This window comes from Spodoptera frugiperda, chromosome 30, assembly GCF_023101765.2.
Source record: "Spodoptera frugiperda isolate SF20-4 chromosome 30, AGI-APGP_CSIRO_Sfru_2.0, whole genome shotgun sequence".
NCBI classification, from domain to species: Eukaryota; Metazoa; Arthropoda; class Insecta; order Lepidoptera; family Noctuidae; genus Spodoptera; species Spodoptera frugiperda.
Window position 1 is genome coordinate 6,524,211 of NC_064241.1, and position 25,070 is coordinate 6,549,280.

General features: G+C 34.8%; 1 protein-coding gene across 2 annotated transcripts in view; it reads right to left on the reverse strand.

Moving 5' to 3' along the window:
* Positions 1-5,051: 5,051 nt before the first annotated feature.
* The window catches only part of LOC118270112 (lachesin), a 37,255-nt gene continuing 17,236 nt past the window's right edge, over positions 5,052-25,070 (reverse strand). The window contains exons 2-8 of one of the 2 annotated variants that reach the window (XM_035585561.2): positions 13,262-13,356; positions 11,176-11,383; positions 8,743-8,907; positions 6,557-6,685; positions 5,669-5,803; positions 5,436-5,588; positions 5,052-5,248 (exon numbers count right to left, since the gene is read on the reverse strand). In XM_035585561.2, coding sequence (XP_035441454.2) covers positions 5,094-5,248; positions 5,436-5,588; positions 5,669-5,803; positions 6,557-6,685; positions 8,743-8,907; positions 11,176-11,383; positions 13,262-13,356 — 1,040 coding nt within the window. In that variant the 3' untranslated portion in view covers positions 5,052-5,093. Of the gene's footprint in view, positions 5,249-5,435; positions 5,589-5,668; positions 5,804-6,556; positions 6,686-8,742; positions 8,908-11,175; positions 11,384-13,261; positions 13,360-25,070 lie in introns of both variants that reach the window. The other variant, XM_035585560.2, reaches the window with a different exon arrangement.

Below are 25,070 nucleotides of genomic sequence, written 5' to 3' on the forward strand. Positions count from 1 at the left end.
ACTGCTTGTGGTTGTATGAAATTGAAATCGTGTTGTTAACGAGTTACAAAAATATCGTGGACTGTGACGTAATCTTGGCATCGAGTAGATGGTCATTATTTAGTAACGGGTCTATTGTTTATTTGGCAATTGAGTTTAATCGACTTGTGTTATAGTACTGTCCGCTTTTGACATTCTACTTAGTGTTTTTATTATTTTCTTTTGTTATACATTGCCACACGTTACACTATAATATATTACATTACATATTAGGCCACTGCTGACCAAATCCTCTTCTCGCGTGGAGAAGGTTTTTGAGCATTAATATATAACATTTTGAGGTTAACGATTTTAAACTTATATGCCCCGGTTTCTTCACGACCTTTTGTTAAGCTTCTAGCATACATACCAATATACTAAGTTTAGTGTCATATTATCATATCTAGTTCAAGAACAGGTCTCGATGTTTTTGCCACAGAACCAAAAGGAGATTAATGTATCAAGCTGAATACTTCCACCCAAGTTTTTCGGGTTATTCCAAACTTCAGGGAAGCGAAAAGTTAGTTTAAGGTTAAAGAACTTACTGCTCTAAAGCAGTGAACTCTGACACAACCACACTAAATTTTAAGGTTATAATTTTATCCTTAACTTGCTTATTATAGAGGCCAAAATCCCTTATCTATAACAATGCATTCGGTTATCAGCATACAATATAACGGAACGGTCGTATCCCAATTTCAATGGTCAAGGAAAAGGGTAATCAAAGCAGGTATATTAAAGTTTTATAGGTTTATTTAACAGTTGTATCTAGTAGGGGTTTCAGATCACGATCGGCGTAATCCTGTATCTGATTCAAAGTGAATAGGTCCATTTGTCCCTCCTGAATGCATCCGGACCCTTCGGAATCGTGACAATCGTCATTGGAGCTCTCTTACCTGACCTTCCAATTTGGACTGGTGACGACGTGATGGAAAACCTTAAACGAATTCAAATAAAATGTTTCCTGCAGACGTGAGTAAGGGTTGCGGCATACTGAGGTAACAAAACAAGGCTTAGCGACTAATCTCCGCGCACAATGTTATTGCTGCATAATGTGCGCGCTAATTAATTCTTGGAATTACTATGAGTTGTTTTACTTGGGACTGAGACTCTAGATAGTGTGTGTTAGAGAAATATGATAGTAATATAAGAGACTCTCTATTAGGTTAGCATAGACATTGAGTTTTACTTGATGATTAAAGTTAACACTCTTTATATTCCACTAAAGGTGATACCTGTTCTTGATTAGATCTGTTGGCAGGTTTCCTCAGACTATTCAATTCGAAGGTTTTAGGTATCTCAAATGCGATCGTTTACTCAATACAATTCAATGGACTAGATTGCTATCACTTAATAGTTCAATTGATAGTGATACCTATTCTATTGATTTGCGAAGTGTGTGGGATTTCGCTATAAACTTTATACAAGTTATGTACACATCTATGTATTCAAGTATTTATTGCATCCCAAATGTACACAGGTGTTAGAAAATACAGTATTTTATCACAATTATGGACCCTGTCGGGCACAGCAAAATATAAAATTCGTAGGAGAGAGGAAGAGCATGGATAAAGTTTATATCTACTATACTTAATATACAAAGCTGAAGAGTTTGTTAGTTTGTTTGAACGCGCTATTCCTGGAACTACTGGTTTGATTTGAAAAAATATTTTTGTATTCTATAGAATTTTTATAGAGGAAGGCTGTAAAACATCACCTGTGAAACCGTGCGGGAGTAGCTATAGTAAGCTAAGAGAGCAATTCTGTACAAATAGTATTTTATTGATTGATGGTTGAGTAGTTTTAAGAGCAACTGCCAAGCAATGGTCTTGGGTCATAATTTCAAGGTTGGGAAAAGTACTACTGGGTTTGTTTTTTGTATTCAGAAAATTTTTACCCCTTATTATTTGGAAATCATAACATAACTTGTGAAAAGTTAGTAGTTACTTAGTTAAGTTTAAGTATTGTAATAAATTACGCCAAACTTGACTAATCCGTATAATCTATAGGAAAATTTTCAAATACAGAGAACATAATATTTCTATAGCTTCCTTTAAGCCAGGAAGCCAGAAAGAGTACAAGTTGGAAAGTAATCTCAATCTATTCCAAATTACGTAATGTACCGACAAATATTTATTTCAGATGTTGAAACTCGATATGCTGTATTGGTTTGTACACAACAGCAGCATATCAACCTACACCTTACTTCAAATTCCTTTATTCAATTCTCTACCTTACTGTTTTGACATAAAGTCGAAAATCCAATGAAAAATACACAGATTAGAGTATGTGGATATGCGTCTCTGTACATATAAATCAAGTTTGTCGTGGAAGCATTTCGGTTATTACGTTTATATTTTATGCTGCATGTTAGGGAACTGTAGTTAATGTTTGAGTAATCAATCTGGTGGTGTAGATTGCATTGCAATGCCTTAAGTGGTGAATAAAGTATTCTGAATCAATTAAATTAATTATATTAAGTAACAGTTTCTTCGAAGATAATGCACACTATGCGCAGTTTTCTATGACTGTTCCAGAAGGAATTAAAGCCTCGTTTTATAATAGGAAAATTCAAATGTAGGTACCTACCTTTTTATGTAATAGGAGGCAAACGTGCAGACGGATGACCTGATGGTAAGCGATCAGCGCCGCCTATGGACACCCACAACGCCAAAGGAGACACAGGTGCGTTTTTAGCTAGTTTAAAAATGCTGGCGTTGGCTTTTTAATGAATACGCTCTTTTCTTTATGAAGGTTGTATGGTTTGGAAATATTCGCCGATGACAGCTCTTAACTTTTTTAACTCATAAGTATTTCTTCACTTTATGTATTCTCTATTCCGTGGATCATAATGTGACAATAATAAGTCTTCTTCTTGTGGTGCCACTTCATTCACAGCAAAAGTTTTGAAATCGTCTTTATAAAAAAAGAAAAAGATTTTCATCATAAATATAGCCTCTTTTGCATGCGATACCACAGTAAAAAGCTAGTATTTAAATTAATAATACATTAACTTCCATAATTTTCGCTAACCCTTTATTAGAAATAGCAAATACGGTAGCGAAACCTTTTTGAAGTACGAGTAATTTAAAATGTATCACAATTTAAGTATTCATTGATAATACTAACAGTATTTGAATATTATAATTTGTTTAAATTAATTTATTGAATTCTGGCTACTGCTTAATTAATTATGTATTTCTACTGATTTTGTAACTTGTGTATATTTTAGCTTGTAGCTTATTTATAAGGAAAAATATTGGGTAAGAGTTTAAGCAGTCTGTTGGAAGTGGGTTAGATAAACTATTCTAAATTTTAGTTATTAGATCCTATCCATAAATCGAGTATCATAATTAATTGTTTTCTAGGTCTTATGAATAATGAGTTAAGTTTTAATGAGAAAACTATTTTTAGATTGTGTATCGTGGTGGAGAGTACGAGTTCGAAACCTACCAATGGCAAGTACCAATGTGACTTTTGCCGAGTTATACGTACTTTCTAAGATTATTTAGATACCACTGACAAACGGTGAAAGAAAACATCGTGAGGAAACCTGGGCTTGGTGATTAATGCTTAGACCTTATCCATGTGAGAAGAGACCTATGGTCAGCAGTAGCCATTAATAGGTTGTTGATAATGATGATTTTTAGATTGACATCAATTTTTTTTTATATTAAAATGTGCAACAAGGATCTTCCCATACAGCGAAATTTGCAACAAAACTGGTGATAGGTGTCTTATAAGTTCGTTGAGTATAATTAAAACAACTTGAAAATAAACGTCGAGACTCTTTGTATCAGGCAACATTATATCATACTGCAATAACCTCTTTCCTTGGAGTCCAATAAAAAAAGAAACCTATAAAACGAGAATTGTTGGAAAATTCATTTTTAAAAAGTGTACCAGATCGCGTGCACTCACCGTTTCAGTTTTAATGAGCCCCACAAGCAGCAGTGAAGGTGACATAAAAATTATTGAAACCCATTAAGTACGTGTTGTACATTTTTGTGGCCACTTTCTATTATACATAACGGGCTATTAGTCTCCAGTCAAATTAATCATAGTTTTTGTTAAAAATGTTTATTAAAATAAAGAACTCTTGTTTACATTTTTCAATTTTCTAATTGACTTTTAATGGTCAATTTCTTCTAAAAAATCTTAACCAAACATTTACACGATACACATTAGATACACAGACCTTTTCCAGTCGTTAACAATTCATATCGGCAGCACAGCACTTCACTAGAACGGCCCTTATAAGGTTAATGACCAACCGAAAAGGGAAGACGAAATAAAAAATTACGGTTACGAGAGCTATCATTAAAATCCCTTACCCAGGAATTCGCTAACCTCGGAATATGTTAGTAGCAACTTATTTTATGTTCAACTTAAACACCCGAAAGTTGGCCACTTCTTAAACCAAGATAAATTCGAGACCAAAGGCACTCGAACTTTAATAAATAACGCTTTAATATCCATGATATTGATCATAACGTTACAGAGGTACATGAATCCACGTAGTTACATAAACAAAGTAAAGTACGTACGCCACACACAACAGCGATAAGTATCGTGTATGCGAAATGAATTCTAATGATGCCTATTTGCGGCGGTGTAAAGGTACTTGGAGCTCGAGAAAATTGTTCGTTCGTCAGATAACAGTTGACGTGTGACACCTTCGGACGTCTCCGGTGACAAATTTACATTCGTGTCGCGAAGTACCCCGAAACTATCCGTAGTAGTGAGATGTTGGCGCCTGTAGAGCCGCGCGCCGCCACCGCCGCCGCCCGCCCGGAGCGCAGGTGTCGTCAGCCTCTCCGGGCTCGGACCGACGACAAACATGAAATATAGAACTTCCACGACACCTCGTGCATGATATATGACGCTAGTGACGGCTAAGCTCAAACAATTCCTAAACATGCTTTGCAATTCTTTTCACAATTTTTATTTATTTCAATCTTGAATTTTGAATATCGGTGATAAAATGTACTAGTTTTGTTCTATACACGTGGCATTAATAATAAAACAACAAATAAAATATTATTGTAACAATATATTTTATATACAAAGTAGCTTTATAATACAAGGTAAATAACTACGAAGAGCCCCAGTACGGGGTGCGAGCGAACCCCGGCGCTGCGCTTGAGCGCCTCGAGTTCGCTTACGTCCGGGCTCTCGTCAGAGTCGCCCACCTCGTTGTACTGCATCTCCTCGAACTTACCGGACAAAGCTGAAACAGAACACTCGCTCAGAAACACCCCCAAAATCCCTCGAGGGCAGGTCGGACGCCATTTTCGAAAATATCAAGTTACTCGACATAACCATTAACTTCTGCCTCTAAACGATTTCTAAGTATTTCTTATCACGGCAACAAAAACAAAACTCCCAACTTCGTACTTTAGTACTTAGATACTTACAATACAATTTTATTGTCCCGTCCGTGTCTCCGAGGGAATTCTTTGATATGCAACTGTATGTGCCAAAAGTGTTTCTGCCCACTTTTTTAATCTTCAGCCTCATATCCACTTCGTATCCTCTCTCTATGGCTGTGATCTCGAACCTTTTGTCCGCTAAAAATATCCAATCATATTTTAATATTTCTCATTAATAGGATGGACCTCATCAATCTCCAATTATGTATGATACTTACACTGTGATATGATTTGGTCATTTATCGTCCAATAATTAATAGATCTAGGGAAAGCTTCTGAATGGCAGTCCAAATGTACAGTATCGCCTTCTTTCGCTCCCACTAATTGGTTTTGTATAGTCATTATCGGTGGAACTGTAACACAAAAGAAATAATTCCTTAAACCTATAAAATGGTCGAACCATATCCTCACTGAGTGAACAAGTTAATGTAGGGTCCCGCGTAACTCGGTTGACGTAATTTAGTTCAAATTAGCTTACTTGCGGTTTAGGATTCAGCTCTAATGCTGGCGACACACGTTTCCGCTCTTTGGAAGGCAACCGCACGAGTGTGTCTAGCCTACAGATTTATCTACATTTAGTATTTAATCTCTTTAAAGTCCAGTCTTTCAAGTACTCTATGTAATGATGTAGATTTTGGTTGCGGTCGTAATATCAAGTTTTCCAATCTCAAAGGCATTTTATAAAGCGATTGAAGTTGGCTTAAACCGTGCGACAGACAAAAGCCCGCCGACGGCGATATGGACCGGCAGCGGTCCTGAACTATTTATGTCAATGAATTTTGTAAAAAAAAATGGAACGTTTTGTCGGCACTGGAACAACTTTGTGTGTTCCAGCGAAATAATAATTACTACACAGAACAGAATTACTACGTGCTGCTAATGCGAATCTTCTAATTAAAATAAAACGACTTTAACGAAATGTACAAAGTTCGTTCCTTCGACATTTTAGAAACTTGTGAAGGCAAAACTTGGGGCATACTCGTGTATGAACGAAGCCAATGAGGGGTATATGTATGCTGTTGTAATTTCTATAACGAGTTAAAGCATGTAAAGCCATTGGAACAATATAAGCTATTGAGTACAGGGGTAAGATAATAGGAACTCACAATGCACAACGAGCATGACTCGTTTGCTGACAGATGGCGGAACTCCATTGCTAGCTATACATAAGTAGGCTCCCATATGTAGTCTTGATACTTTGACCAGCTGTAGCACTGCGCCATTTACTGACGAATCTAGACAATACAAACAGAACATTGTTATACAAATCTAAAATAATTGTAAAATAGAATTTTTGGAAAACGAAAACCCAAATATCATAATGCATCATTACTTTTATTGTGTTTTGGTCTTATGTTACGAAAATCTTTGAATATTTTTATGTAATATCGACGTCGATATTATTATATGAGCTACCTCCCTCACAACCTGACGTTCTCTCTAGAGATTTATTAGTTATGTAGATATTCTTTTACGGAATCGCTATTTATCAATAGGCAACCGTTTTCCTTTTGTACCCGTAAGGTAAGCTCAAATGTCTACTGTTTGCCAAATATGTTATTGATTTATTGATATAGAGGATGATTTAAAGCCATACACCGGGGTATGAAAGTAGTCAACGAAATTAATAGCTAGTTGTTGATACGAAATTGGTAGAAGACATCATTGTTGAAGTCCAGTTTAGTAGATTGTACGCCATTTTGTGTTATCCATTGTAAAGTTTTTTGGCAATTAATTCTACCAAAAAAATTTTTTGGCCAATCCTATTTTACTCGAACAGTACAACTCTTGAAATTCGGGGTTTTAAGTAGAGCCCAACAAAAAAAGTAAAAGAAAACAATGAAATTCAATGTTGTGCTCCTGCCAAACTTGTTGTGTGATCCACAAATTGTTGTTTTGGGTCTGGGTGTCATGTGCATGTGAAATTATATGTTTGTAAACGTACCCCGACACGGGAGAAATCCTAATATAGGGTAAAGTTAAAAAAGAATAACAAAAAATCTGCGTCAACCACAAAATTACGAAAATCTCAATAACACTTTGTCCAACTTGAAATATGAACTAAAGACGAGTACAGTAAAACCTTTGCTACAAACTCAACATCTCTGACAAGTTAGGATTACGATCCGCAACATTTCCGCTGGAGAATACATACATACGTTGTTTACAACTAGTTGTGTATATGCTAGACGTATTTACTTTGTCTTAGTTAGATTATTATCCAGATACACTAGTAACATGACTTATACTAAACTTTCTGTTACACTGAACTTAGTACTGTAGCTATCGTACTACGCAATTTGATAGGTTTTAATTATTTATGCGCTGAAAACTTCGACTTGCAGTTCAGTTTCATTGAACTTTTACAAGCGAACTTATAGAGTTCAAATAATCTTATGTTCTGAGCTATTTACCCGACAATCGTTTGTTTGTCTTCTGCGAATATAATGAAAATTTTTTGATGCCAATTATCAGTTTTTATTAAGTTCTACTTTTAAAGAAATACAAAATTACTATTAAGTTTTGTCATAATAATAAGTTTAAGTTCTTATTCTCTTCAAATTCTTTTACTTGTTTCACAACATATCCCAAATAATTTGGGTTTAGTGCAATTTTCTCATTTTTCTATTTCTCTTTTTTAGATTATTATAGATCTAAATCTATTTTCAACTCATTTGCAATGTTTTTTGTTCTTTGGTCATTAATATCGTTCGAATAATACGGGTTTATTGGAGTTTCTGGTTCTGATTAAATGATCAAAGTAATAGTTTTATCTGTTTACAAATTATTGTTAGTTGCACGTGTGGTTGCACGTATACACCAGGTGTTTGCCAATAATAATAATTTTCGCCCACTGTAATTCTACAACTTACCTAATATTATTATAACTTGATCTTTATGTTAAGTTTGGAAAACTAATGAATTTTCATGTTTGTTATGTCTGGAAATATGCTCAAATTGTTTTTTATAATAATACGGTACTGTAAACCATCCTCCTCATGTGGTACTTTCAAATCTATGACAGTTAGATAAATAAGAAATGAGCTAATCGCCGTACTTAGAGTCATTTTTAATGCTTACTTAACCTTTTGTTTTGTTTTTATTGAATTTGTCCATGTGGTTAGGAATTGTTTTTGATACAAAAGTCGTTACTAAGCTATAGTTTATGTAATCACAAAATGTCTCTGAATGCAGTTGTAAAAATTGTAAGATTGCTCACTATTGTTTATGATTTCTTCTGTGTCATGTATGTGTGATGTTGCAAAAAAAAGAGTATTAAATAACAACTTACTGTGTGTATCGCTGAAATTGCTGGTGGGCAACAAATCACCAGCTTCCTTTCTCCAGACGACGGTTGGAGTGGGGACTCCGTGCGCTGCACACCGCAGCGTCACGTTGGCTCCCTCCCTGGCCACCTGGTCACTACTCGTCGGGTAGTCCAAAATGTCCGGAGGAACTGTGCAAATCCGTAGCGGTTTTTCATATCTAAGCGAATAGTTTTAATAAATAGAATCTAGTATTCGAGAATTCAATACTATTTCGATGGTTTTGTCTTTAGGTTTCGTGAAATAGATCTGAATCGTGAACATCAAATATTACGTTAAAATTGAAGTCGGTTAAAAATATGGAGTAAGATATTTCTTAATGATTTATTTGATAAAGAATTTAAACTGGTCATATAGGGGATAAGAATGAACAGTTTTACAATTTCGTTTACCAAACTTTTCACAATAAAAATAATCTATGGAAATCATTAACAAAGTAACAAATTCCCATTTCTAATATTATTGTTATTGTTCTACGATTCTGGGATATAATTAAGGAACATAAATGAATTGTTAAGTAGACTTTATGTAAACTTTATTTCAAATTCACCTTACGATATGAATTCATTATTTTATTATGGAGTAGGCATACGGTTTGGTACACAAATTGGTTATACTACACGCTCAAATGCCTGTGTAAACTAACAAATTAACTTCAAATAAATTACCATCGGCATTCGAATAACCTCGTTGTTTATTTCATGAGAAAAATGTAACTGATGGTTTGTTTTGGAAATTAACTTGTCAGCTGTATTTTATTTAATTTTAAACGTATTTTTATTTTTAGTTTTTACGTTTGTATTAAACATTTATTTATTTATTATTATAAAAGAGATACAACATCTATCTAAAACAATGTCCCACAAAACCGGTTTAGCGGTTTGACTGTGGGTGTTGCGCCGCATTGTTACACAAAATTATTACTTACTACTTAATTATTTATTCTATATAAGTATAAGTAATGATAGAAGATTATTTAGAGCTACGCAATTTTAGTCAAAGCATAGGATAGTACTTTAGTTTTTGCATGATTTATTACTATTGCTTCATACACAAGAGAAATACCCAAAATTCTTTTAAACAACTGCATGTAAATCCCTAGGTATTTATGTTCAGTCCTATGTTTATTTATGGCAAGAGCGACGAGTAGTTTGCACGGACGATTGGTTACATATACGCTATTGTATTGTAGGTCAAAACCAACAATAAGTTGCGGAGTCCACAGCCATCGTTACATGTAAAGTATTGATATTCAATCAAACTTGAATTCCTCCCTCCCAAATCCCCGATTCCCCAACAACCCTTAAATTCCCAACCCCCAAAAGGCCGGCAACGCACTTGTAATGCCTCTGGTGTTTCAAGTGTGCATGTCTGCCATGTTCTCAACACAAATTTTCAAACGTCATCCTTTACCAAAATCTCTTGTAACACCTCTGGTGTTTCAAGTGTCCATGGGCGGCGGCTATTGCTTACCATCAGGTGATACGTCTGCTCATTCCATAAAAACATAAAAAATACCATAGTGAAAAAAATTTTCTATGTCCATTGTTCCATAAAAAAAACAAACTCGGTTTATGTCCAATCTATGCCATATATAATCTTTACATTTAGACCAAGTTAGGAGTAACAAGTAATACCTAGATGTGGTACTAACGGACAAAGCGAGTATGCATGTGTAGGTAATCATTGGGCGAGCTGTGCTAACTCTATCAAAGCAGAGAACATCCAGTTGTTTCGAAGCTTTGTTGCGGGCGAAACAAATTAGCAGCTTATATACATACTAGAGCCAGTACTAGTGTAATAAGAGACGATTACAGACATGTGAATCGTGTGATTAAGTAAGATCTGAATCGAAATGTTTATGTGAAAGGGAAGAAAAGAAAATGTAAGAGATTGTAGATGTAAAAGAGACTTTGGGAAAGGATGATGTTTGAAAATTTGTGTTGAGAACATGAAAGGCATAGAAATGTAGGCTTCAGTCAGAAAGATTTCAAAACCAAGTAAGCATAGATCTATGAGAAATATAAAGTATAGATTAATATTTATTATTTACTAGCTGACCCAGCAAACGTTGTTTCACCTTATAAATTATTTCGTCAAACAATTTTAAAAAGAAATAAGGGTGAACAACATTTACCACATAGGTGTATGGAAAATACATAGTAGCCGATTTTCAGACCTACTGACGCCATTATAAAATTTGGCAAAAATCAGTAAAGCTATTTCGGAAGATTACGGTAACTAACAACAAATTTTATATATTAGACATGATATCTCGGAAGAGCCTTATAAATTATTTCGTAACTAACATTGTGACATGGAAATTTTATATATTAGATAATGGTATCAAAATGATCTATTCTATGTATATTTTCAAATGTAAGGAAACTATACCTTACCTACTACATCTAAATAGGCTGTTTGGCTCTTCATGGGGTCGGTGTTGAGCTGGCACATGTACCAGCCCCGGTCCGACTGCCGGACGTCGTGTATGTGCAAGAACCACACCCGCCGGTCGCTGTGGTTCACGGCGATCCGGTGGTTCTTTGTGATCACGTGGGTAGCTATCGTCAAGATAGTCTGCGTGTCCACGCGTAGCCACGCCACCTTGGAACAGATAAACATTTTGCATTAAAGTGTACACTGGGTCTAATAAACTAAAATATACAAACGTTTTTAAAATGTACACTGAGTGTAAACTACACACTGAATACGTGGAAATGGGCGTTCAGGTACTATAAATTATAATTTTTAAATACACAGTTAAAATAAAAATCGTGTTAAATAAAGGACATCATTCAACTTTCAGTAGTTGTTGTGTTATGTCAGTTATAAAACACATTATATAAATAACGAAAGGACCCTGAACAAAAAATAAAATAAAACGCGGGTTGTGGGCGTTTAAAAAACGAAAGGATAAAAAAGGAGTTTGTTTGATACTAGAATAGAATATCAAATGTTCATCTGAATGTCCTGTTTGTCATATATTTAGAGTATAATATGTGATGCCTCTTTGGTCGAGTGGGCAAGAGGTCTCGGGTTCGATTCCCAGGTCGGGCAAAGCATCACTGGGCGTTTTTCTCAGTGGTAGCACGGAGTCTGGAAATGTGCCCAGTATATGTCAATAGGCTCATCCCCTGTACATGGGACTTATAACACAAATGGACTTATAATGAAAAGTGATTGTTCATTGTAAAGTGGCATTATGCGCCGTAATGTGTACTACCCCTTCGGGGATAAAAGGCGTGACATTGCTATGTGATGACATTTATTACATACGTACTGAATATTGCATCAATCCTAAGTGATTTGAGATAAAGGGAGGTAGAAAAAAGGTATTTTGGTATCCACTCAAAAGACTGTTGATGTTGATAAAAATAGATATTCCAGAGAAAATGTAGGCTGAAGTGTATTACACCCACGGTTTGCCATTTATTGGTAGCGCAATTAGTTCCATTATAGTAGGGGAAAGCCGATTGTCAATTCTTACTAGGTTAATTTGGAAGTTCCGAATTCGAAAAACTGAATAATATTTTGCCAGATTCACGGGACAAAATTGAGTTTTGATAGCTGCAGTACAAGTAATAGCAAACAAAGACGACAGACGACATTGCCGCGACATTGTTGACTGTGCGACAAGGAAGAGTTTCAAAAATATCGCGATGTCGTCCGACGTCTCAAATGTTCCTAGCAGAGACGAGGCTTTAAGCATAAGTTGCTATTGAATAGTACGTAGATTAAGAAAAAAGAAATACATCTCACTTTGAAAAAAAGATTCCATTGCAATTCATTTTAAAACAATTTAAAATAATAAAAACACAAATTGGTGCGTACTGCTTTAAATTTCAATCAGAATATTATGAAAATACATTTTTAAAATTATAGTATAATGAAACTTTTTATATTGTTAATGGCAATTGAATTCGGGAAGTACGTACGGTGCTTATAATGATACAGTACAATCCGTGTAATTTGCATTAATTTCATACTTGAAATGAGTAATTAATATTCAGTCAGTAAACATCGTAATATCGACAATTGTGTGTCAATTTACTGTAACTGTTTTATTTTAAACTAGCGATCCGCTCTAGCTTCGCATGGGTGCAATGGTTATATATTATGCATGTATTATACATATAAACATTCCTCTTGAATCACTCTATCTATTAAAAAAACCGCATCAAAATCCGTTGCGTAGTTTTAAAGATTTAAGCATACAAAGGGACATAGGGTCAGAGAAATCGACTTTGTTTTATACTATGTAGTGAAGTATTTAATTTTGTAAGTTTACATCAATTGATCGATACGATTACTGGACAAAGGGTCTTCCACCATCCAATTGGAATAGCCTAAAGGTAGAATGCTTAAAACGTGGAATCTGAATTGGTTAGAGATTATCGATCATGAACAAAAAATCGGGTCGGATTATAAGAAATAGATCTGATTATACTATTTATTCGTATAGATAAATTAAGTAACACTTACCCTGTAAGAGCCGAGGTCATTGACGACACAAGTGAACACTGCTTCCCTGCCCAAAGATACAGTCAAGTTGTTTAGGCTATCTTCGAATCTTGGAACTTCTGGAACAACACAATTGTTTCATTATAATATTATTGTTTCATTTACCTTTACAGTGGAGTAAAGTTAATAAAGTTAATGCCACATAAACATAAACCAAACACATAAATTTGTAGGAAAGCCAAGTTCAATACAAAACCTATGCTTGGTTGTGGGCTTCGCCGCAAAAAGAATGGAGATCTAAATGAGTGTTAAGTTCTGTACATAATCCAAATATATAGTTATAAATACTATAAGACCAAAATAACATTATGAACAAGTATAAAACTCTATATCTATGTTTTAATGGGTACCTATAACAATTGCAGTTATTTAAAATGTGAGATCTTAAATTAGGTAAATTTTGACTTAACCAGATTCGAATGTTTCGATTTTTTTTATCCTGATAAAAACAGTCCAGATGTGTTTACGTTAAATAGGTTTTGAGTAATGGAGGGGTAAAAAGTGGCACCAATCGGTTCGTGTAAAGCTGGGTACTCACTTAGCCGTGTAGCACGTAACGTATCAGATACAGTATCAGCCTGCAAGTGGCTACGGCTGGTCCACGGTCCACAGCGTATCTAGCTACGAGCCGCCTTTGTGTTCGCAGTGATACCGCCACTCGGCGGGTCACTGCGAGCTCGCTGCGCGCGTACGTACTCACATTTTTTTGTTTGAGGGGGAAAATCATTCAATGAGTTCTCCCGCCTTGGGCGAGGCGAGAGGAAGTGTCAGACTCTTACTGACTAAAAACCACCCCGTTTCTACTCCTGCTTTTCGAGCCGGAGCCCCGGTAAACCCGCTAGGTCCGCAGCTCCGGATCAGGCATCAGCCCTACTGGGCCCCATCTGTGGTGGTCTAATGGCTCTTTGAGGCACGCGCGAAACGCTCCGTACGCACGGGTCTGGATCTGGTCGGGCGGCGAGCTACCCTTACCTCACTGGATACTGTATCTGATACGTTACGTGTTACACGGCTAAGTGAGTACCCAGCTTAATATTACACTCGGCGCTAGCCAACCAGTTCCTTTGCTTGAACTTGGCTTGACGCGCTACCGCGTGTCTACATTATTTTCCCATTACGTAGTGCCTAGCAGTATTAAATACTACTATGTAAATAAAATTTCAACGTCTGTTTCGACTTTTGTTTCACTGTCTGGAATGTTTAAATTAAATGCTTCTACGGAAGTTTTATTTTAGGAAAAATGTCAGTTGGATGTTTTACTGAAAGGCAATATACGTTAAACAAATAATAAAGTTACTTTTGTCAAAGAAAAAACAGTATTTTTTTCTATCTCATACCTATTTTTACTCGACTGTAGTAAGGGTATTGTTTTTCGCGCGTAGCTTGTTTGTATATGTGTATTAGTGTAATATTTTTTATTACCTCGTTTCTTCTAAAATACCCAACCAATTTAGACATATGATATTATCTTTATAGTAACTATCGTGAGACGCAGACACACAGGTAGTATTCGAAGTAGACTACGCGATGCATCGCCACGTCTGCACACTCTGCTCATGATTAGGAGACCCTCTGTGACTCGAAACTAGTTGAGCTATTCTCGATTTTGGTACATAAATAGAGAAAAGTTCTGCAGAAAGAAAACTGTTGAAGGCAAATCTTTCGCTAAGCGTCGGACGCCAGTGACCGACCGTAGCGGTTAAAGTGTTACTAGGTTTCCAGAAATTTTGTGAGGGTATTTATTCATATAATAGTTATAATAACATTAATAGTACCTACTGAGTTCTGAACAGAATCCTTAACAATTCAGATTTATATAGAAACTATGTAAGTACTTCCAATCTCATGTATGAAGAGAAATCTCAGTAATAATACCGTACTTTGTTCATTTATTTAATAATATCAGGTACTGTGTAAAAATGTATTCAATGTCATAAAATACTAGTTTCTGCCCGCGGCTTCGCTCTGCGATCCGTGGGTGAAAAGTGTTTGTAGTATATTTGCTATTTCAGGCCATATTATTTATCCCTGTTAAAAACATCTTGATTGATTCAGCTATATTGACGTGATTGAGTAACAAATATACACACAAACTCATTTGAAGTAATCCGTGAACAAATAAAAAAAAACATCCGAACATAGTACCTTCTCCTTTTCTTGAAGTCGGTAAAATGAGTACTATCTCTTCTCTTCTGTTATTAAAATGATGACAATTGATATAGTGATGAACGTAATTAATCTTGCTTTACATACCACACACACAGACACATTTTCCTTGTGTGACACCAAATTGGTACGTATAGGAACAATACTCCGAATATTATTACTAGTACATACATAGATATGTAGACAATTGTAATCTCATTGAACATAGATAGTAAATTAAGAGCGCTTGTAGACCTACAGCTTCTAGCTAATCGCTTAGTAAATTGCAAATTCGATTCGAACGGTAATTGGAAATCTTTTCACAGTTTTTACTACGTTTTTAGAAAACTTAATCATTTGCAATTCACAATGTGATATTAATAAAGTTTGTAATAGACTCTCTAGCTTTACGATAAAATTTTGTTAGGATTTTTTATGGTGCAGATGGATCACCTGATGGCAAGCAATCACCGCCGCGCAAGGACACTCAAAACACCAGAGTCTTTACAAGTGCATTGCCGACCTTTTGGGGGTTAGATTTTAAGGGTTGTTTGGGAAACGGGGATTGGGAAGGGGTCCTCCGGTAACCTGACTCACACAACGCAAGCGGTTTCACGTCGGTTTTTTGTGAGACCTTGGTATAACTTCGGCCGAGCCGGCCCATTCGTGTATTTCTGTGATACGATTACATTATGATAAATGATGAAAAATTGCCTCTAAATAAAAAGAAAACATATCCATTTCAGTGCGCATAATAAGGGATGCATTAAGGAAATTAATATAATTTTACCTATCTGTTGTTACATTATAACTAAACCCATAAGTGTGTAAGTAATCTAACAGCTGACTAGTTTACCTACATAGCTTGCGAGCGCATCTAATTGTTCTAATAATGAATAGTATCAGTTTCAATTGATATCCAATATCAATTGACTAATTGCTATTGTTGTCATAACATGAGATGACGTCATAGTCTTGTTTGTTTTTTCCTGGAAGTGACAGAGTTATACTAGTCTATCCATAATATAATATACTATCTATACTTTTTTTTTTTTTTTTTTTAAGGGGGAAAATCATCCAATGACTTCTCCCACCTTGGGCGAGGCGAGAGGGAGTGTCAGAATCTTACTGACTAAAAACTTGAAACACCCCGTTCCTACTCCTGGTTTCGAACCGGAGCCCCGGTAAACCCGCTAGGTAGTCCGCAGCTCCGGATCAGATACTATCAATACTGTACTAATATTATAAAGCTAGAGAGATTGATTGTTTGTTCGATCGCGCATAGTTGAAACTACTGGTTCGAGCTTTAAAATCTTTTTGTGTTTGATAGTATGTTTATTAAAGAAGACTGTAGGTTATACAGTATGTGGATCACTCATATGATTTAGATGAAACTAGAAGTAGTACTCGTCCACAGAAGCATAATACAACTAAATATTTCAACAATAACCAAAAAAAAATGAAATTAATCAAGTGTTAAATTCCGTGTGAACAGCTCCATGTATATTGTTGCTTTAATGTTTTAGGTTGTCTAGGAATGTTACGGACATGAGGCGCGGCTGTTTAAATACCGTATTTGTAAAGATTGTTCATATTTGCTCAAAGAGCACTGCACTTTTTGGCTTACCTGCTGGGCCTATTTCACAATTTTTTCGTATATTGTCAGCTAAGATGATTAATAAATGATAACATGTGTGGTTTAAATTAAGTCATAAGAGGTTTCCCCATACGGTATAAAATCATACTTTGACCAAAATAACCTGAACAACAGCTGAAATATAAAAATACATACATTTATAATACACCCACAAAACACAAGTATACCTACCTATAATAATAATGATTAAAACGAGATTATCCTCAAGCACTTCCTTGTTTCAAAATTGATGTATAAACATAGAAAGGTTCAATCGCTATTATACGGGATTCGTTTGACATGAATGACGATAGTGGGCGTAACTACTGTCAAAACTATAGATGGATTTGTTCCTCTTTGTATTATGTATTTAAGTAGGTTCGATAGATGTAAGTCGTGTTAGTGAGGTTTGATCTAATTCTTTGAACTGTGTAGGTTTTTATTTATATGAATTCTGTATACTTATACATATATCCGTAAGATTTTATGAATTTCAAAGCTTCGTGGTTTGATATATTTTATTTGTAGGTAACAAACAAATTGTGAACTGATTTGTGAGAGCCCATCTATAGCTTAATACATTTACTAATTAAAAATGATAACACGATAAATATTAATTGCATCCGAGTCCGGCTCTGTGCTATCTTTGTGTAAGAGAGTAGTTACTTAATAAATTAATTAACGAACGATAAAAAGATTTAAAATTTATTTATAAGTTATATAATTTACAAATATATTTTCTTTTTAAAGTAACATGGTCACTATCATTAGAACTTGCAATACTCACTAACTAAATATAATGTGAACTGTAGCTGTGGTAAACCATGTATAGGTCAGACTAAGCGTACTGTGGCTTGTAGAATTTCTGAGCATATTAGAACGGTGAAAAACAATGACGCACAAAAATCAGCTATAGTTCAACACCTTTTAGAAGCTGGATCAAATCACTGGATTGAGTTACATAACCCTCAAGTTATCTCGACAGAACGCCACTATATACCTAGACTGGTAAGAGAAGCGGTTGAGATAACCAAGTACAAAAACTTCAACCGGCAGGACGGGTTTCAACTGTCTAGAGCTTGGAATCCAGTGGTCCAATTGTGTATAACCCGCAAATGTGTTAAGAAAGAAGAATGTTCGCGAGCGGACACAGTGAGTTTTGTGTGTCGAGAAGTGAATCGAGTTGTAAGTGATACAAGTGACAGTGGTAGCGGTGTCGTTGGCAAAAAACGAACAAGAAATATGGTAGACCGATTTGTCTCCTTATAAACCATCAACCCGCATATACTCCAGTTCATCCGTGATCATGGCGCTTGCAACAGTGCCGAAATATCGGAAATTCAAAGAAATTAATAAACATGGATGGTAAATATCCCGTTGCAAGTTCTAATGATAAATATATTTTCAATAAAAATTTCCGGAACATCAGGAAATTCGGAGAAAATTTACTACGCTTTTACATTTATCAGAAAGGAATATAAATAAATGATAAATCTGCAGAAGGATACTCAATAAAAAATTAAATGCACAATAAATTACAACGTTGTGATGAAAAGAGTAAACAGTTACAGGAAGACTAGCCGATAATAAAACGAAGAAAAAAACGGATTATAGTCGACTGTTCCTAATTACTAAGTGAAAAAAATATTGTGTTTACTAAACAGTTATTTTTAACCCGTATCGATGGCTGAGCTGACCTCGGCATGGCATGGTCGGACTAATGAATCTACTTTTACAAAAACAGATTATTTACTGCCTTTAAATTGGTTCAAACTAGTTCGTATAAAGAACAGCTTAATTACGAAGTGCCTGGTCAGTGTGTACTTACTTATTTGTTAGTGAGCGTGGCTCTACTTATTCATTGACTTTTCGACTTTTAGTGGCCAAAGGGCATTATTTTAAGTGCTTCTATTGTTCAAATTTTTCAAATGAAAATTATAGTATACTCGATATAGAATTGCTAACTATAAATGCTCTCATTACACAAATAAGTTTAATTCACAAATGTAACATTTAATTATAAACGATTAGTATTACAGCAGTTTTCACTTTTCACCTATTAATAAATTTCGAAGAAATCTCGAATACCTAAATGCTAAAGTTATTAAAGGCGCTACTTTGAAATACCTTCGCATGTTTAAAATTATTCTGAGATTAAGATTGTAATCTTGTCAGAATTCCGATCTCAAACACAACCTGCCAAGTTTATTAGAATTCTATTGATGTACTCGCAAAGTTATCGTAATTATTTCGTCAAAATCTTATATTATTATCTCTTAACAGAGCATTTAATTAAACTCAATTTATGTTATGAGATTGAAGTAATGATCAATTAGATATTTGCTTTATACTTAGATAAGATAATGAGAAACGTTGAATGTTAGTCTTTCGCTTGAAGCCATGTTGCCGATAAAGTGATCAGTTTGGACAAAATAGTAGTTAGTTAATATGAAGACGACATGTTTATGCGGGTCCATATATCACTGAGCTTTATCTCCACTCTAATGTATCAGAGTGTGTATATAAATGTTATTGTTGCCGGCAGTGTGTTCCCCACGTACAGACCTAAGCATTTATTGTGCCTAGAGCAAATTTGCTTGCGGGACGCAATATCCAAGTGAACGGGCCCTGGGGTGCTATCTTGTTTTATTTGTGCGCCAGAGCCGATAATGAACGTTTTTCTCCGTATCTATTCTCAGCATTCAATATACTAAAGGTGTAATAAAGGGTAACATATTAGAGAACTCCCCTTCCTCTTGCCACCAGAATTTTATTGTCACATTAAATTATCAAATCGGTGTATTTGTAAGGATAACGATTAAGGGGCACCTTATCATATGCGTTTAGAATGTTTTAAGGTGTAAATAGTATAATATAAAAATAAATAAAAAATAATATAATAGACACATGAATGGCTTTACAGGTGCTAACAGGTAAATAAAAACAATAGTTTTACCTGATCGGTAGTAAAATGGGTATGGTTTATATATAGGTTTACCTATTTTGTGGCTAGAATATTATCCTTGTATAACTCTTAAGTTGGACATGTATTGATATAAGTAATATCTACACCTATACAGTAATAAATTATGATATTACAACAAAATATATATACGTACATTATTATTACAAGTTCTTCTAGGACTTAGCAAGAAAGTTCTTGTGGGGATTAAAATAGAGATCTGTTTCGCTTAGAAGTAAAATCTCATTTGTCATATACGAAGATTTATGACAGACGTTCCGGATAGTTAGAGGCTTGAAATTGTAACTTGATATAATTTATATGTATTCCGTATTTTACGTAGATAGTGTCGACTCGTATTATATAAAATGTATTCGAATACATGAATTTTGTTCTAGACTTCAAAAGGTCGAAAGATAGAAAATATTCTGACGTCAACGTTTTATATATTCTTTGTAGAATGTAAGTTACTTACATACTGATTTTATTCCTTATTGAGAGAAGGTTAATGAAAATAATTGGCACCGTACACTCATAATGTAACCTAATTGAATTTCATTAGGTGGGAACCTTTCGTGAAAACCGAATCTTCCCGCTTCTTATAAAATACACGTGTATATATATGTTGAACGTTGTTTAATTTTGTATACCAAGTAGCCCAAAAATAGATTTCGTAATATAAATGCAAAATAATAAATATAATACACAATTCCATTCAAAATATCTTTCTGATAATTTTACAATGTAAAGAATTCGAATAATTGTCCTGTTCTGTTTCTCTGTTAAATAGATATTTCGTAAAATTCTTCATAGCGGCCTGATATCTAAAAGGGTATCTGTTTATAACTTATGAGAAGCGCCCCTTCAAATACCTCTATACATTTTAGACAATTCCCAGATAACAAACTCGAGACAAAGTTTAAACTCCGCATAATAATGAGTGGATTTGTCTCAATGTATTTCTTCAAAATGAACGAATTGTTTAAGACACAAGGAGGTACGTAACTGTTCCCTTTAGAAGCTACAAAAGATGATCTTTATCGTTTTATGGGTTCAAGGAGTGGGGTGAACCCCGGGGGAGAATTTATGTCAGAATATTACCCCTCCTTAGAGACTCTAAAAGAAAGTTTTAAATGCTTTATGTCTGTACTTACACATACGATGTTGTGGATGTTAAATTCTGTAATGTAGTATGTATTTTTACATCGTAAACTGTCATTCACGTTTGCCGATGTCTGCGGGCGACTGTTTTATCGCTCAGGAAGAATACCATTGTGTTCCGCATGACAGAAAGGCGAGCATACCCCATTGTTTTTTTATCGGACGCCAATTGGCTCTATTCGCCCGGAGTCGGTACACAATTTGTCGAAGCTTGCTTGATATTGTATTGTAGACGTGACGATTGTCAATTTTACGTTTGATTTTGTGATTTTATTTTTAATGTGTGGGAACCTACTTATCGTTGTTAGTGATTAGGAATGTTATTATTTAAGAAAAATGAGTTTGTGATATGAATAAGTATAAGAAAGTATATAAGTATTATGAGGAACCAAGTAAATTGGAAAAATGGACGAAAATGAGTAATTCAACGCTAAAGTTGAATTACTTTCCCTATACTTATATACTTTGCTGATATTTGCAGCTCTGTGACGCTTACCCACAAACTGATTTTCACTTTCAATGTAATTTTAGATACACTAACATAGTGCATTGCAGAATATAATAATAACATACACAGCTATGTTCGATTAGCTTAGTGTTCATTGTCCAGTGTCCAGTGTCTCACAGCTGCAGTTAAGTTTCCGTTGTCCCCTTGTTGAATTAATAGTGATAGTGCTGGGCAAATACTCATTGCAGACTTCATACTTGTTGGTATGATTGGTTCATTTCTGAAATATCTTTACTTGATATTACGTAATTAAATATGTTATACGTAGTATATTATTGACTAGTATTAGATTGATAGCTTCATTGGTTGACGGTTTGAAAGTGTAACTGTAGAGATAGGACCAATTGAGATGTTATTCGGCGTAAGAAAAAATATAATAAGATATTTTTAATTTGAGATATTCTTGGTAACATCTTGAAGTGTGGACATGTGGTCAGCTGTGCTTATTTTACTCGAGCATCCTAAAATAACTACTTACTGAAAAGTTACAGAAAAGTTTATTCAAAAGAGCAGCTTAACCTATCTCTTTATTAATATAGAATTCTAAGTAAGTTAGGTTAAATAATATAAACAACCCATAAATACAAGACGACATGTAATAACATGTTTTAATGGAATATTTTTTCTGCGATGTTGGTTAGGTACATTTATTGAGCACAAATTAAAGAAACCAGTACAGTTGGAGGGCACGCACAGAAAATATCTACGACCTACGCGGAATTCGAAATTAGCGTCCGTGACGTAACGACCAGTCCGACTGGCCGAAGTAACCGTCATGTAATGTATTTATCCGTACAACAAGCATTGCTAACTCAAATTTAAATAAATAACACATTAAAAAACAGTCTACTTGAAATTTTAATTATTTACAAAATTGTTTTTGTTTTGTAGAGTTTTATTTCGAGCAAGGCATTGATTGGGTAACAAAATTAAAATTGCACTAAAACCTTATAGTGTGAGAAGGATGACAATATAACTATCGTCAAGTTCACCATCACTCCTGATGTGGTGACTGCATCAGTATGATCACTGCTTAGAAAGTGACGGAGACGAAAGATTGGTATCACTAACGAGGTTGAATCGTCAAATGGGGTTTTATTAAGGTAAAGAGGAATTCCAAAATGAGGTTAGGAAACCAATGCACAAACTAAACTCAGCTGGTTAAGTTGGTTAAGACAAATTGGTTTGTTTAGTTTTAAACCTAAACCATAACTTCGTTTACTGTTTATACACCTATACCTGTGCAGAAAAGAAATAAAGTTGAAGTAAATATTTAAGTGAATCACTGTCAAATATAAATAGTAAATATTAACGTTGTGAAGCTAGTCTTTTATTCACGAACAGTTCGTTGCCTTGGCTGGCTTGTAAAGCAAATGTCACGAACAACCATGCATAAAATCCATTGTAGCGTAGTACAAAGGAAATAATATTTTATCACGTTTGCCCAGTTTTTACTTTTTAAAACTTCAATCCATGCATTCATATCAGCACGTACGTCTCGCCGAGGGGATTCAAAGCTGGGTTGAAGCATAGCCTTTATGTATGTTCCTTACACCTTTAAAGTTAAATTATAAAAGGGTATGTAGTATTAAAGAAGGATTTTATAGCTGGAAGCTTTTGCGACACGACATGAGACGTGTGAAACATGTATTTCAGAATACTGCGGATTAAGACCGCGCGGGCATCACGTATCAGTTTTTTATTTTTTGAATACACGCTTCAAATGTAAGATCTCAAGCGTTGAATGTGAAAAATTGAAAAGCGTGGACTGAAGTGAAGTGGAATTAGTCTGTTTGTTTTTATCTTGTACCTCTGTATGAGTACCTATTATATGTGTTTTTGAAGTTTAGAGTAGGATTAGATGGAACGTAGGTAATATCGTTCTAATTTTTGCGATAAAACTAGGGCTTTCAATTGTATCGTGGTGCGTTTACAAACATTGCACATACAAGACACCTAGACCCGAAACAACTTTTACTGAAACACACAAAGGGTTGCTCCGTGCGTTTACAAACATATAATTTATAAGTATAAGTAGTTATAATTCTCGGATAGTAACTGTGAATATTGACAAAATATAGACGGAATAATGGAAATACAGACTCTACGTATGCATTTAATCTAGTAGCAGATTATATGAAACACAAAAGCATTGACTAAATCACAATCGAACATGAAACGACTATGACAGTAGCATTAACAACAACTAAAACAAACAGTAGATATAGTGAAGATATATAAAATATTTTCATCCAATATCACACATTCGCTTTTTAGTCACGAATCAAATAAAAATTTTAAATTCATACGCTTCACATGTAAAGTGTGAAAACGTTGATAGGAGGAGGGGATTTTTCAAGCACAACCTTTATACATATACAATGAAAAAAAAAGAATAACAAGACCTAAGTTATGTTAGAACCTTTTCAAATTAAATGTTATTTTAAACGCCTATGTTAGAGAAATTTCGTTGTGTTCTAACCGTAACTAATTGAATTTACATTGTTAAAGGGTAGTTAAATAGTTTTATTTTTATATGGTAGGGCTTAGGTATTATTAGATAATATAGGCCGGCACTTATTTTAGTTTTAGGGTTTATTATTCTGTTATATTCATAGATTATATTATTAGTAAGTTATAAAGTAAACTTTAAAGTTCAATTATGTTTATGTTGGTGTATGTATGCTTGTTGTAGGTATCTAACAATATTTTCTTAAGATATAAAGTTACATACATGTATAGTTGCAATTTTAAACTATAATAACACCTCTATACTTGCGTTATAAAGCCATATCGAGATAATTAGTTTTAAGATTATCAGTTTGTGGATTTTCTTTTGAGGGGGGATAATCATCCAATTACTTCGCCCGCCTTGGGCGAGGCGAGAGGGAGTCTCAGACTCTTACTGACTAAAAACCACCTCGTTCCTACTCCTGGTTTAAGCCGAGACCCCGGTAACCTATACGTTGTAGTCCGCAGCTCCGGATCAGGCACCATCTGTGGTGGTCGGATGGTCGGGTGGCGAGCTACTTCACGTTAGCAGACTCGCAATTTTGTTACAGATAGATTGACATAAATGTTCACTATCTAACACATGTTATTTCTCCTACTTTGTTAATGTATTTACAGTATAGAGAACATAAAGAACTTGAAGCATAATCACTACAAGCTATTATTTAGGTATTACCGCGTGCGAAACCGCAACACGCTACAATAACCTCGCAGTCAAATTCATACAAAACTCACAGAAAACGTTCACAAAACGCTTACAAGTACTATAACTATAGCTTCACAGTAATAAAAATGCGAACGGAAAAATCCAAAGTGTTAATAGAATATTCAATTTACAATCAGAATA